The 16,467-nt window shown below is 45.1% G+C and overlaps 1 protein-coding gene across 2 annotated transcripts in view; it reads left to right on the top strand.

Moving 5' to 3' along the window:
- Window positions 1-3,110: 3,110 nt before the first annotated feature.
- GOSR1 (golgi SNAP receptor complex member 1) overlaps window positions 3,111-16,467 on the top strand; it is a 128,002-nt gene continuing 114,645 nt past the window's right edge. The window contains exons 1-2 of one of the 2 annotated variants that reach the window (XM_088477777.1): window positions 3,111-3,199; window positions 14,242-14,362. In XM_088477777.1, coding sequence (XP_088333903.1) covers window positions 3,169-3,199; window positions 14,242-14,362 — 152 coding nt within the window. In that variant the 5' untranslated portion in view covers window positions 3,111-3,168. The remainder of the gene's footprint in view (window positions 3,200-14,241; window positions 14,363-16,467) is intronic. The other variant, XM_088477778.1, reaches the window with a different exon arrangement.

Below are 16,467 nucleotides of genomic sequence, written 5' to 3' on the forward strand. Positions count from 1 at the left end.
CTCAGCACATCAACACCTATCCCCCCCTGCATCGTCTCTCAGCACACCATCATCTTCCCCCCCTGCATTGTCTCTCAGCACACCATCACCTCCCCCCCTGCATCGTCTCTAAGCATGACATCATCTACCCCCTACATTGTCTCTCAGCACACCATCGCCTCCCTCCCTGCATCGTCTACCCCTTCATTCTATGTCTCTGTGTGTCTCTCTTATGCCCCTTTATTCTATGTCTCTCTGTGTCCCCCTTCATTCTATCTCTCTGTGTGTCTATAACCCCCCTTCGTTCTGTCTCTGTGTGTCTCTCTCCCTCGTTCATTCTATGTCTCTATGTGTGTCCCCACCCTTCATTCTATGTCTCTGTGTGTCTCCCCCCCTCTCCTTACCTTCAGCCAAGAGTCGAGAGCCGGCAGGGACGGTGAGGCAAGGTAGCAGGCTGAAGCTCAGGGCCCAGGGAGGGTGATACTGGCGTCGCCGTCATGCTCCTGGCAACAACCCTAATAATGTGGGCGTTGCAGCTGCCTGCAGCAGTAACGCCGCCATGCACCATGGGTCTTGCTCAGGTGGCACAATGAGGACGGGTGATCGGTGCATGTAAGATGCCCTGGATGGTGGCGCCCCCCCTGCTGGGCCTGCCACGGCACCATGGGCACCTGCCCCGCTTGACTCCCCCCCTAGTTAGGCCACTGCTTGTATTTAACTCACTCTCCCAGTTTTATTTCAAGTAGAAAAAAACATGTTAATAGTTCTTAAATGCTTCTTTTTTTTTACACATTGAATACTGTACGTCGCAGCTCCCAGGATGTGAGAATGGAGGAAGACAGATACAGCTAAAAAGAAACAAATGTTTGTAGTATTTGTACTGACCTGTGTGCAGCTAGGGTTGGGATTGACATAGGAAGCACATGCATTGAATGGTTACTGGGTTATGACATCAAGACATGCGATGCGATGACTACTAGCCATCGAATCATAAACATGCGATGGAATAATTATCGATGGTTATTCTGTGCGCATGCGCAGAAGCAGCAGGAGCTTCATACACGTGCACACTGAGTTCCAGACATCGCTTCCGGGTGTCCGCAGTTGAATTCAGTCAGCCATCGGAAGCAGCATCCGATGGTTGGCAACTATTGCAAAACCGGAAATCGATGGAAAAAGTATTCAAATTGGGGACATCGATATTTGCTAACTATCGAAAGACTTTGACTCTTTCCAATCAGTTTAAAAGAAATCTAGAACAAATGCCCATATACATATCGATTTCTAGGTGTTCCCTTACATCAGCTCATCTTCCTAAAATGAAAAAATTAAGACTGTGAGTGACCTAATATAATCCTGGAGTGTGGTAAATAAGGGCTGTTTCTTTATATTTTTCTGTTCTAAATGAAACGCTCATAAGCATTTCCTGTTAGATCCCATTTATAGAGCAATTTTAGGAGTGTATCGGGAGTGTTTCTGCAGCATCATACGAGGTATGTCTATAAAATAACGAGACTGTGATTCCACCTAGTAAACAAAGCAGTCAGAACCGGTTCTAACTGCATACAGAACGTAGTAATCTTGAACTTGTCTGAACCTGCATGTAAAGCAGCAACACTCTATGACATTCAGTTGATTGTGAGTCGCCATTTAATTTGGTTGTGTTTACTGTAGAGTGCCGAAAAAATGCTAAGTTTAAAAGTTGAACAATGAGTCAATTTGAAATTTTTAGTAACATTTTTTCGATATCAAGGGTGTAATCAAGGGTGTAATTTTGCAAGAATGGGTTCCAGAAGGCACAACAGTTAACCAGCATTATTATAAAAGGAAGTTTTGAAAAAGCTGAGAGAAAGAGTCAGAAAGAAACGGCTGCAACTGTGGAAAAATGGTTTCATTCTTCACCAGGACGGTATGCAGTCGGGAAGCCGGCGGACCTAATCCCGACAGCCGGCTTCCCGACTGTCATATCCAGGCAAGGGTCTAAAGACAGGCGTCGATATGCCGACGCCTGTCATTAGACATACGTCAGGAGACCGACGCCCGGCATCCCGATCGAAGGGACACCGGGCGCCGCGTGCGGATAGCCACGGGGGGGTTAGGTTTAGGGCACCCGGGGGGGACTTAGGGTTAGGCACCCCCCCCTGGGAGGCTAGGGTTAGGTTAGGGGAAGGTGGGGGTTAGGGTTAGGCACCCCCCGGGGACTTAGGTTTAGGCAGTGGGGAAGGGGGGGGGTTAGGTTTAGGCACTTAGAGGGGGGATTAGGGTTAGGTACTGGGGGGGAGGTTAGGGTTAGGAACCCCTAAGGGAGGGTTAGGGGGTAGAATTAGGCTAGCTAATACTTACCTGAGGATGATCGGGATTTCCACTGCTGCCGGGATGCTGGTGTCGGGATTCCAATCATACCAATTCCACCAGGACAATGCGCCTGCTCACAAAGCACTTTCTGTGAAGCTGTTTTTGACCGACAATCACATTACTACACTTGAACATTCTCCATATTCGCCCGATTTAACATCTTGCGACTTTTATCTTTTCCCAAAAGTTAAATCAGTGCTTAAAGGGACACATTTTGAATCAGTTGATGCTGTAAAGAAGAAAACGGCAGATATGTTGAAACAACTAACAGAAATTGATTTGCTCCATGCCTTCGACCAGTGGAAAACAAGACTACAGCGATGTATTAGTGCAAATGGGGAGTATATTGAAGGGGACAAACATTAATTTGTAATACCAATAAATAAAGATGAGTTATTTAATCAGTCTCGTTATTTAATAGACATACCTCGTATTATTTTAAATATGCCACAGGGGGACAAATAAAAAACAAAACAAAAAATCACATGAAATGTTTATGTGGAAATTGCCTAATGCTAATTCAATTTGATTTCTGTCATTGATGCAAGTCTGTAAACTCATGTTTCAATAGCGCAGCTGGACAAACAGTATCTATTTGTGTGTTGCAAGACATCATTCCTTAGCCTCATGCCAGCCAGAGTCACTGCTCACCTGCAGACTTGTCTTGCTCCTTCCTTGGAACAAAACATTTTATTTATTTTTTTCCCCGGCAGGTGTCGCTGTTCTACGACCGTTCAGCCCATATGTCTGTGGCTCGTCATAGCGGCTTTCCAGCCCTGCTCAGTCTACTCTCTATCAGCTACTCGCCGGACTGGGTGACGTTGGACGACAAAGATGGCGGCGGGGAGCAGTAACTACTGGGAAGGTGAGAAACGGGTCCTGCGAGGGGCTGTTTCGGGGATGGGTGCAGTACAGGCGGCCAGTTGCTGCTGGTGTGCTCCCAGTGCTCGGTGGCCCCATTAAGAGTGACAGCAAGCATTACTGTAATGAGATGGAGAAGACTATTTGCCATATAGGATGTTCTGTATGTGACTGCTATACATACACTGCCCTGCACAGAAGCTGTAACTTCATATTTATATAGTAGCCTGGTCTCCTTTAGGATGTCCCCAAATCTGATGTGTGGATGGATTATGTTACACTTTGTGGGCCAATAAATATTTGACTGTACATAGAATGTCTGGTGTGTGATCAGCTGGAAATGACATTGTTTGGAGAAGTGAGTAATCTCTTATATATGGAAAAACTGTTAAAGTAAATTAGGAGACCATCCCAGGGCACTGTTTCCTCTGAGAGAGCTGTCAGATTGGCCTGTTCTATTTAAATGGTCACTGGGCTCTCCTGTGCCTTGAGTTATGTTTGTGATTTATATGTAGCAAGTCTTGTGTCGCTCATGTTCCACCTGAAGTTGCGAACAGTAGTTCTGTGAATTTATTTAGGGTACTCTCACATGGGATAGGCTCTTTTATTGTGTTTACATATACCTTTTTATTGAATTCATCTTCAACATTATTATCTTTTATAAGGTGCCACAAAGGGTGCAGTAACAGAAACAGTGCAGACATAGAGTGCAAAAAACTTAGGGGTATATTTACTAAAGTGTGGGTTTTTAGAAGTGGAGGTGTCGCCCGTTGCAACCAATCAAATTCTACTGAACATTTATCTAGTCTCTTCTAGAAAATAATAGCTAGAATCTTGTTGCTATGAGCAACATACAATAAATACAAATAGAAGTATTAGCTCCCTGCGCCAATCCTGTTCCAGATGTTAGCTTCTGTGTCTATTTATTGTAGAGATCTTCCAACAATGGTGCATCCCTTGATACCAGTGTTTCTCAAAATAAATAACAAAAAAAACACAGTTTTAGCACATTGTGGATATGACCAAGGTTATGTAGATAAGTGGAACAAATAGATTCTTGGCCAAATGAGTTCTGAATAATGACCAAAACTTGCATGCATGAGAGACACCTGAACTTCACTCTCAGTGCAAAACTGGTAAGGAATAGTGCTTACATTAGAGTATTTGGTGTCACTCCTATAAGAGTTTATTTCACTCTGTGTGCCTCCACCAACATAGATAAACGCATACCATGTGCAAATGAATGTGGAAATGCTCACACTACAGCTTACATAGATGCTTGTGGTACTCTCATATCAGGGTTTCTTTGGAACTTCTCAATCAGTCCAAAACCATAGGTTACTCATGCAAAAAAACATTAAATATTCTCATGGTGCAGATTTGCTAAAATATAATACTATTAATACACACAAAAAAAAAAACATAAAAAAGGGGACATCACCTCCATACCAGAAGATGTAGTAATTGGATCAACATGAACAGAACACAGCAAAGGAGCCTGGGTACTTCTATAGCTGCATCGATTCCGAATCAAATAGTGCTGGTGATGGAAGGTAAGACTATTCCCCTAACACTTCTTGCTATGAGCAACATCTCCACTTCTAAAACCCCACACTGTAGTAAATATACCCTTACAATTCAAAACAATGCAGAGTATAGCAGGATATAAGGCATATAAACATTACTGCAAATAGTCATCATACCCAAAAAGTCAGCGAGACTGAACCCAAAGCTTCCGTGCCTCCGTTAGGGGGAGGCGAAAGTGGTATAAGTGAGGGAAAAGGACCCTGCTCGTGAGAGCATACAATCTCTGTAGGAGAGAGGCTGAAAGACCATGGTGACCCAGGAGGGAGAGCTGTTAGGCTTTAGTAAAGAAATGGGTTTTGGGAGACAATTCCAGAGGTGAGGAACAGCATGTGCAAAATCCTGGAGGCGGGAGTGGGATGAGGTAATCGATTGAGATGAGGGGCAGATCATAGTTAGCGAGAGTGAGTGTGAAAGGAGTTAAGGTAAGAAAAGTACGCAGGAGAAGTCTTGGTGATGACTTTAAAGGTTAGTGTGAGGAGTTTGAATTGGTTTCTGTAGAGGAAGGTGAGAGGACCGACACTGGCTCCTTTGAAAGAAAACGCAACAACATACAATAACAAATAGTATGTAAACACGAAAGTGTTGTTAGAAGAACTTGGAATAGGTACAATGTAATGATCGATAGGTCTAGAAATATGGTAATATTATAGATAGATTATTGGGCTACACAGAACAGTCCACATAATATGTCCCATAGAAATACCTGCCAACAAATATGCCACAAAGAACTGTCCACAATTCCTAATATGCCAACAAGCAAATTATTAAGCCTAATATAGAGAACTTTCTACTTCAGGGTTCATAGGGTATCCACAGGATACCTTGGGGTATAGGCGATGGCGGCAGACATCCAGGCACCACAGAGTTACATTTTCAGCCTCCCAGGATGCACTGGGGTCCCTCTCCTATACCCCGGCCCCGAGCCTCAGGCCACTCAGTTTTCGTAGGTGCCTGGCCGGACCAGTCGCACCGTACAGAGGGGGTTCTTTTTAAGGCCCCTGAATATTTCTTCGCAGCTGTGGCTGCACAACTAGAGTGCTCCAGCATAGGACAGTCAGTATTGACGTCCATGCTGTCACTCCTACACCCCGCCGGTACCAGAACGCCGGTACCGATCCGGGGATGCTGGTAGGTAGCTGGGGTCACAGCTAGCGGTGATCCCCGGCTACCTGGACTGTGGCCGGATGCACGGGGAACAAGGTAAGCGGCGGGGTCCCGCGGTGGGCACCCGCCGGTAACACAGTCCTGTTTGGTCCCCAGGCAGGGGGCTCCCTGGGGACCGGCTGCGCGTGGGGCCAGGTACTGATCCTGCGCCTTCCACTAGACCACCAGGGACAGCGGGCCGCAGCATGTGCGGTACAGCGCGGCGTCCCAGGGGTTAATAGCACGCCAGGGGAGAACGCCTTCCCTGTCTCACAGCCGGCGTCTCCCCCGCTGCACAGTGCCATTCCACAGCGGTCTGAGCGGGCTGTGTCAGCGCTCCTCCCCCGGGCCCTGCCTTCTCTCTGCTCCTCGGTGGCCATTTTCTCACTACATGTGCTGGGGATGGCAAACGCTGCTGGAAGCTGATACAGATGCCATTGCGGTCCGGGTCCCCCGCATACCTCTCCTTCAATTAAGGTCAGTGTATGCAGCACTGTTTCCTACCAGGCTCTGGTCTGTGTAGTTGATCGCAGTGCTTGTAATGCAGGATGTTATCTGTGCATTGTATGTGACTTAAATGCTAGCGCTGTTTGCCTGTACTTTCATTTCTGACTGTCAGCCTTTTCCTATCCCTGTTCTTCTGCTACAGCCCTTGCGGTGCGGTGTCGCAGGGTGTTTATTACCTCACAGTAAACGTGGTTTTTCTGTGTGGGAGGTCACATACGCTCCGTTCACACTCCTCATGTCGGAAAGTGAACGAGGATATCCTCTTCCAGCTATAATGTACTGATATCATGTGCAGTTAGCGGAGGGATATGTAGACGCTGAGGGTTTATGGAGGGCATGTTGTATTATATATCACGCCCCATTTCTGTCACTGTGCCTGCACAAAAAAAGGGGACCGCCCTCGGCTGGCTAAGATGCTTACAGCCTTTGTGGGCAACGCCCCCTGCGTTTCCCCATAGGGGTTATCGCAGCCTGTGGTGGTCTCATAACATGCAGGGGTCCCTGGACAGTTGATGGTACCCCAGTGTATCCTGTTTTTCGCCCCCCCCAGGTCTCGCAGGAGCCTGTGTGGGTGAATTTATTGTCCAAATGGTATAGCACCTGATGGACGTTTTACAGGGGGAGTCACCATTTCGGCCTTCTAAACGGCCTTTCGGGTCTCAGACGGGTAAAGACATGACGTCTCATGACGGTGACATTATTGACTTTTTCAGACACGAGCCCCTTAATGCAAAGGAGGCGTAGTCTGGGTTTAAAGTCTATATACCTGGCCTTCTACGGGCAGTCCGTGCGGCTTCGGTTATTACATATCCCCCGTGGCTAAATCCAAATATGCCTTCTTTAAGGATAAGGGTGTTGCCACTGTAATTCCTCTATCTGGTCAGGTGGATTATTTAGAGGAGGCGTGGAAATTCTGGGTAAGCGGTTCCAGCCTCAAAAATGGTTGACCTTTTGCATACCCCTTTTGCGGATAATTACATTTCCGAATGGGAGTTACCTTTACGGGTAGATTCTCATGTTCCACGCCTAGTGAGGAGTGCTACGTTGCCCATGCCCTCCAGGTCCTCTTTGAAGGAGGTTCCAGATTGCAAGGTGCAAATATATCTAAAATCCAATATTCCCTTGCTGGAGGGGCTTCCTGGCCGGCTATGGCCGTGTGCTGGGGGGCCAGAGCCATCGAACACTGAGTAGGTAACTGGATCTCTGCACACTGACTCTCCTGCAGAGCAGGTGGATAGTGGCAAATTCTCAGAGACTTTGCCACGTTCATAATGAGACGGTCTTACATATAGCCTACTCCTTTCCAGAATCTCCTCGGCAGCAGTAGCGGCTTGCCGCTCCCTGTGGTTGCGCTCTTGGAAAGCGGACGCAGATTCCATTTGGAATGCTTTGCCTTTTACGGGACAAGTCCTGTTTGGCCCTCGTCTGGACGCAATTGTGGCCCTGCAGGCAGCAGCTACGTCTGCGTGTCTGCCATCGGCTACAGTCCCATCAGGGTCTGGGACTTTGTTTTTTCGGCCCTGTGAGGCCAGGGTAAGTCTAAAATACAGCTTTCCAAGACAGTCAGTAGCCAGGAAATCTGCTCAGCCATAAGAACAGGCTTGGAGTACAAGACGTCCTACTCCCAAGTTGGACTATAAGCCTTCAGCCTCACGGGATGGGCCTCCTCTCCGGAGCCCCCAGAGTTGGAGGCCGGCTTCTCCAGTTCGCCCAGTGCTGGTGTCTGACCACCACGGACACTGGGGTAAGAGAAGTATTTTCTTGAAGGTATGTCCTCTCTTCCCGGAAAAAGCCTCCCAGACGGTTTTTCGTTACAGGTCTTCTGTCAATTCAGGACAAGGCCCTGTAATTTTTGAGGGTGTTACACTCTATGCTCCAGGCAGGAGTTATAGTACCTATTCCGTTGCCCCAAAGGGGAACGAGGTATTACTCCATCCTCTTTCTGGTACAGACACCCAATGGGGCTTACCAGGACATTCTCAACCTCGAATCCTTCAACAAATTCTTAAGGGTTCCTCGGTTCGGGAGGGGGACCCTGCATTCCATCATTCAATGGAGCCTGGGAATTTTGTGGTGTCGTTGGATATATTCAGGGTGACTACCTGAATATCCCTCTTTTCTTAGCACACCAGTGTTTTCCTCAGGTTTGCAGTGGTCGATAAGCGTTTCCAGTTTCTGGCATTGCCCCTTGGTCTGGCCTCCGCGCCTCACGGTTTACCAGGGTCATGGTAGTTATGGCAGCCCACCTGCGGATGCAGGGGGTCCGCTTGTTACCCTATCCGAGTGACCTCCTGTTGTTACCACGGTCTCCAGAGATACTTCAGCGCCATATGCAACGGACAATATCTGTGTTGCTACGTTAGGGCTGACTGATAAACTGGAAATGGTCCTCTCTGATTCTTCACAGAGGATGCTCCATATCCCAACATCTGAGGATCTTTGTGATTGAGGAAAAGATCTCTGCATTACAGGCAAAGGTACGCAGTTACCTGCAGAGTCGCCGAGTGTCTATTCACTTGGCAATGTGGTTCCTGGGTTCCAGGATGTCGCTGTTCGACATGGTGGAGAGTACCCTGCTTCACTCTAAAGAACTTGATCCTCTCCGGATGGGATGGGTTGCCCCATAGGATAAAGTCAATAGGATTTCCCCGGAGGTTTGTCTCTCTCTGGCCTGGTGGCTGCAGAAAGCTCACCTAAACAAGGGGCACCCCCTTTGGGATTGCGGACAGGGTCCTTCTGACAACGGACGCCAGTATCCGTGGCTGGGAAGCAGTGACGGGTCCACACTTGTTCCAGGGCAGGTGGACACCAGTAGTTTTTGCGCTTCCCATAAACATCTGAGAACTCTGAGCAGTATTCAAGGTTCTCCAGCATGCAGGACAGGTCCTCCACGGAAATACCGTGCAGGTACAGTCTGACAACGCCATCATGATGGCTTATGTAAGCCACCTAGGAGGTTCCCGAAGTCAGGCGACACTAACAGTGGTGTCCTGAATTCTGGCTTGGGTGGAAGGCTATATCCCTGCCGTCATCGGCAGTGTTCATTCAGGAATCCTCAGATGGAAAGCAGGCTTTCTCAGCCATCAAGACGTGCATTCAGGGAAATGTCCTCTTTATCAGGAGGTGTTCAATCTTCTGGTGAACAAGTGGAGCCTTTCAGAGATGAGACTCTTCTGATAGACGTAGGTAGGTCCAGTGGACCTTCCAAGTTGTGTACCTCGTCCCTCCGTTATCCCTTCTTCCTCCAGTAATAGCAAGAAGGAGGCACGCTCCTGCTGATAGCTCCAGCGTAGGCCAGATGGCACTATTACTCAGATCTTCGGAGCCTCTCAGTTAACACTCCGAAGCTGTTGCCTCTACGCCCGGACCTGTTGTCTCAGGATCCTGGCTGATACCCAGACCTGGGTTGTCTGTCCTTGACGGTGTGGCGGTGGAGACTGCCCTCTTAAGGTCTAGGAGTTTTTCCAGCTCTATAGTTAACAGGGGCTCTGTCCATGCTAAGAGCTCGGAAGTTTTTATCTGCAAGAATTTACCATTAGGTATGGTATACTTTCTTTCAGGTGTCGCCCTAGAGGCTAGGCTCCTCGGGTATTCCGGATATCCAGAGGTTGGCTTTCCTACAGGTGGGCTTAGATAACGGTCTTCGCCTTGCTTACTTGAAGGTGCAGGTTTCTGCCCTGTTAGTATGGTTTCAGTGTAGGATTGCTACTCTTCCTGATGTCCGCACCTTTGTGCAGGGTGTACTTTATATTCAGCATCCCTTTGTTCCACCTGTGGCTCCTTGGGATTTGGCTGTGGTCCTTAGGGCTCTCTGAGGACCGCCATTTGATCCACTGGGCTCAGTGGATTTCAAATGGCTTACGGCTAGGACTGTATTCCTTCTGGCTCTTAATTTGGCCAGTAGGATCTCAGAATGGGAGGCTCTGTCATGTAGACCTCCCTTTTTCTCATCTTTCCTAGGAACAGGGTAGTGCTTGCCTTTACTTCCCCAGTCCTGTCTGCTGTTGAGGCCTATTTGGCTGTGGTACGGGCGCTAAGAATTTAAGTTGACCGTACCAGTCCATTTAGGAAATCAGACTCTCGGTTTTGTCCTTTCTGATTTCCATAAAAAGGGTTGGCCTGCCACTACGCTAACTTTGGCAGGATGGATTCACAGGTCTTCCTGTTCCATCCTCTATTAAAGCTCTTCCACTAGGTCTGTGGGTCCTTTGTGGGCAGCTCGACGTGGCGCCTCAGCGGTGATTGGCAGCCACGTGGTCATCTGTCCATATTTTTGTAAGGTATTATGCTTTTGATACCTTCGCCTCTCAGGATGCTTCCTTTCGGCGGCGGATTCTCCTTACAGCACAGGAGCGTCCCCACCCTTAAAGGATACTGCTTTGGGACATCCCCAAGGTATCCTGTGGATACCCTATGGACCCTGAAGTAGAAAATATGAGATATGGTAAGAACTTACCCTTGTTATCTCTATTTCTACGAAGTCCATAGGGTTCCACAGGACTCCCGCCCTGTCGCAGCTGTACTGCAGATGGGCTTCGATCTGGTCACCGGTTTCTCCTTCTCCTTCTGGTGAGAATGTGATTCTTGTGTGTTCCAGACTGTCTTCTCTCTCTTTTTTGCTCCTGCTCCGGCCTATGGCTTGTTACGAAACTGAGTGGCCTGAGGCTCGGGGGCGGGGTATAGGAGAGGGACCCCAGTGCATCCTGGGAGGCTGAAAATTTAACTCTGTGGTGCCTGGATGTCTGCCGCCATCGCCTATACCCCAAGGTATCCTGTGGAACCCTATGGACTTCGTAGAAATAGAGATAACAAGGGTAAGTTCTTACCATATCTCATATTTTCCCACTGCCACATTCCCACCCAGCAGGGTCTCTTTGTCCCGGGAAGAAGCCATCACTATTGCTCCAGCAGTGAAGGAAAAAAAGGGCACTCCGGATTATTTGCAATAGGCCAATATGTTTATTGTGCAAATAATGTTTCGAATCAGTGCGATTCTTTTTTTTTTTTAAGCTTGAAAGTGTTGCTGTTTGCACAGTAAACACATTGGTTTATTGCATCTAATATGTAGCGGTATATGATGGTGCTGTGTGCGTGGAGACACTTGTTACTTTGTATTCAATACTGTGCTCCACTCAAACATCTACACTATCAAAAGTGATTGGACACCCCGCGCAAGCGAAAAACATACCATTGCGCTAGAGTTCCAAATGGCCACTAATGTGGCGGTTCCGACAAGAACACTTCGTAGGGAAGTGTTTTGCGGTAACAACTAATGTTTTTATCAGGACGACAATGCCACCTGTCATATTTCCAGGGCGACGCTGGTCTGGTATACAGACAAATCGGTAACCCGGATGGATTGGCCAGCTCAGAGTCCAAATCTAAACCCCACTGAGAACCTCTGCGACGAATTGGAGTGACTGGTGCATTCTAAGCCGACTTGACCATCTTCAGTGTCAAAGTTGGTCACTGTACTTAGGGCAGAATGGCAAAACATACCGCCTGCTGCTGCTGTTGTCCAGGAACTTGTGGGCAATTTGCCAAGAAGGGAGTCTGCAGTAATGACTGCACGTGGTGGACCTACAACGTACTGACGTCAATAAAATCTTCAAAACAAACCAATTTAGTCCCGCACTGATATATGTTTAAAGTATTAGGGTCAGTTCCAGAGTAGACTATATGCTGACTTCTAATGACCTAAAGGTTCCATTCCTGTATTATAATTTCCGTATTCATCCAGTATTAAGGTGGAGGTGCCCCCTAATAATCTTGCGGAAATGCAATATATTAAACACCAAGAAAAAGATTGTTGGCTAGTGCACTCATTAGGTCAGCTAATGTCTGTGTCCATGCTATTCTCTGGAAAAGTACTAAAATGTATTCTTTATTTCTTAAAATATATTATCCAAGTATTGGGTGAAATCGTGTATAAAATCAAGGTATAGTTATCATAGAAAAAGATGTGTTCAGATATATTGAAAAAAAAGTGATTAAAAGATTTCTTCTGTCGTCAGTCGTGTCACGTCATTTTACAAACATCCAGATGATACTTTGTTTAATGATTTACTATAATATAATATAGTCCCCTTAGATTATATCTGTATATTATTACTTCCACTTAGATCAGGAGTCTTCAATCTTGGCCCTCCAGCTGCTGTGGAACTACACATCCCAGCATGCACTGCCATAGTTTTAGCATGCTGTTATATCAAAAAGGTGGCAGTGCATGCTGGGATGTGTAGTTCCACAGCAGCTGGAGGGCCAAGGTTGAAGACCCCAGCCTTAGATAATAGTGGGCTTTATCTATGACTATGTTATCACATAGTCATCTGTAGGTTCACAGACTTCAAAGGAGCGGCCAGTGATACTGTGACCAATATCTGTAAGTATGTGTCCTCACTGTAACAATAAAGTGTTCTTATCTATATTAGTATCAATGCCAGTTCTGACATCTGATGTCTCTTTTTTTTTTTAAACCAAATGTAACAAGTGAAGTGTAACGGTTATCCTTTATTCTATGTTCTTCCAACAGTGAGATTGGGGAGTCTGTGTAATTGATAGGTTCTATATTTATAATCTGCTCCCTGACATATATAGTTTATATCCACTTATGCACCTATCTGTAGTACTGTAGATTATATATAGGGTTAACTCCAAATGTATCAGTTATCAAATGGCTGAAATTATAGCGGCCTGCGTGCTGTAGTAATAGCTCTAGTATCCTGCTGTTCCTACTTTCTTTTATAATGAATATTCCAAAGCCAATCTGATACCTTAAAAATTAATATCTGTGCTGATGGCAGACTGACTATCATTTATAACAGACTCAATTCCACTGTTTTAATATAAATAACTCAAATCTTCCCCTTACTATACATATGGGGATAGCATTGGGAGATAGTTTCCATTTGCTCCCAGTCAGAAATGCCTTTCGTCTAATATTGATTACTTTGACCTCGTGTATCTCCTTCAGTGTAATACATACATACATACATACATACATACATACATACATGTATATTAGAACGTGTTGTGCATATGATAATGCATCGACCGGCGGCAGCGCGTGGAACGCCGACGCGTGTTTCGCCAGGGGGATGCTTTCTCAAAGCAGTGCAACCCGATTGTCTGCCGTGTCCGGTATTTATGCCGTCTTGTTTAATCCTATTAGTCAATTCAAATCTCCCTCTCTCGCTTCTATTTTAATAGGTTGATAATTCCTGCATACTCGTGCGGGCTACGTCACCGCATTCTTTTATTCTAGTAGTTCCAATAAAATCTTGTTGATCTATTTGCTGTCAATGTCCAATCACTTTTGTTTAATTAGTGTGTTTTCTATTTGTGCAGCATACTTTTCCTGCCATTGCAGAATGTATTTTAAAGATGGCTATGTGCTGTGATAAAAAGATAATGACAGTAAAGTTCTGACACTGCCATTGAAAGCATCGGTGTGATATTCGTATTGTATCTGGATATAAGGATTCTTGGTGACAGATCTGTTGTTTTTTTCTTCATGTTGTCCTGTGTGTATGGCACGCATTGAAATTGCTGTATGCTTGTGTTTCTATTGTACTGACAGCAGAATTGTCTGTGGCTGAAAAATGCCCCAAGCTACATTTTATAGAAAATATACAAACTGTGGTACCTGCACATAAAATGGCCACCTCCCTGTGAAATTTTATAAAAAGATTTGAAAAGATTGGACACTATTTAAAAAAGCAAAGCCTACTGCATGTTCACTGTCTGTCATAGAGATTGATTAAATGACTTTGGTATCTGGAGTTGTGACTTTTTATTTCCCCCCCACAGACCTGAGGAAGCAGGCCAGGCAGCTGGAGAACGAGCTAGACCTCAAATTAGTTTCTTTTAGCAAACTCTGTACAAGTTACACTCACAGCAACTCCAGGGAAGGAAGACGCGACAGGTATAGGTACTACTTGGTTTTTGTTTTATTGATTTGTTTTATTTTAACTTTTCTACTAAATTCAGACACTTCTACAAGCTGTTAACATGATTGGAATCAAACAATAACTGTTTTAATTATGAGCTCAAATTTCTTCCTCTTTAACAAAACAAATCTCAGTACTTCTATACGTTGATTGTTTTTCTTTCTTTAACCTTTGAACCAGATTTAAGGTGCTCAGTTCTAGATCCAGGTTGTCAGTAATAAGGCATACATCTGCTATGGGTTAGGGCAATTTCCCGATGCTGGGGTTGGGATATTGGTGAAATCCAACTTGTTGGATTTCCCTGATCTGCCGATCCTGTCCAAAATATGATCAGGATAGGCAAATTTGTGATTTTTTTTTTTATTTTTTTTTTTAACATTAAGAATTGCACCTATTCCTTAATGGATCATAGATGACCACCGATCGGTGGTTCTGGTTGCATCGGGGAAACAGCAGGTAGGTGTATGGGGCCCTATAGTCTGCGTTTCCAGTGGCGTGGCCTTAAACATTCAGACCAAAATCAGAAATGAAGCATTTCTTGCCACTTTTGCTGCACTTTCTTTTTCACAACACTCATTGCTCTTAATGGTTACACTAAGGGCCATGATGGGTTGTCATTACTGGTAGATTAGGAGTTACGACTTGCACCTGAGGGGATAATGGATAGCCTGCTAGCATAGGCCTGTGTGCATTCTCTCCAAACCCTGTTTGCTTTCTCCTGAATTGTTGGTGAAAATGTTGAGCTTATAAGTACTAGTACTGTTGTAACAGGAACTTCCATTTTGGGTTTAGCTTTAAACTTGCTATAATTGGTCACTAAACCTCAAAATTTAGATTTTGAACCATTGTTCAGTTCTAACCTGATATTCCAGTGCAACTCTGTTAGGACCTGAAGAATTGCCTCCAGCATGAGACAACTGAAGCTCCTCACACATCTTTAGGACAGTGTCCTAAATGAACCTAACACAGGTCAAAAACTGTGGCTGCAGTCATCTTAGTTGCAATGACTTCCAAGTTCTTGTCCCTGTGTATGACTCAAACAATTAGTTGTCACAGTGCATTTTTGCTCTGATAGAGAAGCACCTCGTTCCCTACATGACAATCTGTTGAAGAGGAGTGACTGTGAGTCTGGTGAACATAGTTGTTTTGTAAGGAATATTAGTAAGCGCAGTAATACATTATTTGACATGTATTAAGGTCAATCACGGCACAGAACATCTACGGTACAAAGGAAAATACGAGCTAATACATCTCCAGATAAGTATTTTTCTTTGTACTCCCTTTGGTATAAGAAAGACATTTCCGGTTCTCCACACTTTATCTGTCGCAAGATATAAAGTGGCTCATTAAATATTTGTATTTCTGAAAACCTTGTAATCTGGGTATATAAATGTCAATCAAGTTATTTTTACAATTAACAGCAGCACCTTTCATATAGGTTCAGCTTCTATTGTTGTTGTAAGTTGGGACTTTACAGGAAATAAATTTGGCCTTCTATATTACGGTCATCAACTTTTACATGAATATTCAATTTTTAATATATATATATCTTACTGTATTTCTGTTCCCTAGGTTAATATTCCCAGAATCAATTTGCATTTGAAATGAGAATGTAAAAGTAGGCAGTATCATGAATATGATTTAGCATAATGTGACTTTATTAGGAATATTTTTTTACTGAGCATCTTGGTAATGGTAAGCTTTTGTTAGTTAATTAAATGCATTTGTAAAGATTAATTTTTAAGCAGCAAAATTGGCTAATGCACCTAAGGCCAGTGCCATATTTATAAATCCCTACTGGATGAAAGCAATACCCACAGATAAATGATTTAAAGAGGATAGGCTCTTTTTTTAGATAAGTACATTTTTAGGTACTTGTGTACTTTACGGACTCATTGCAGAGAGAACCCAATGAATATTTTAAATGGTACTTGTGTACTTTTAAGTACCGAAAGTTGTCCCCACCTAAAGAAGAAAGTTGTCCCCTTGCAGGTTTGCTGTGCTCGCCACACTTCGGGCTCGGTGGCTCGCTACGCTCGCCACAAGGTTATATTCCCTCTCTATGCCCACTTGGATGGTAGGGAAT

The sequence above is a fragment of the Taudactylus pleione genome, unplaced genomic scaffold (genome assembly GCF_031769625.1).
Source record: "Taudactylus pleione unplaced genomic scaffold, aTauple2 ptg000203l, whole genome shotgun sequence".
In the NCBI taxonomy this organism is placed as follows: domain Eukaryota; kingdom Metazoa; phylum Chordata; class Amphibia; order Anura; family Myobatrachidae; genus Taudactylus; species Taudactylus pleione.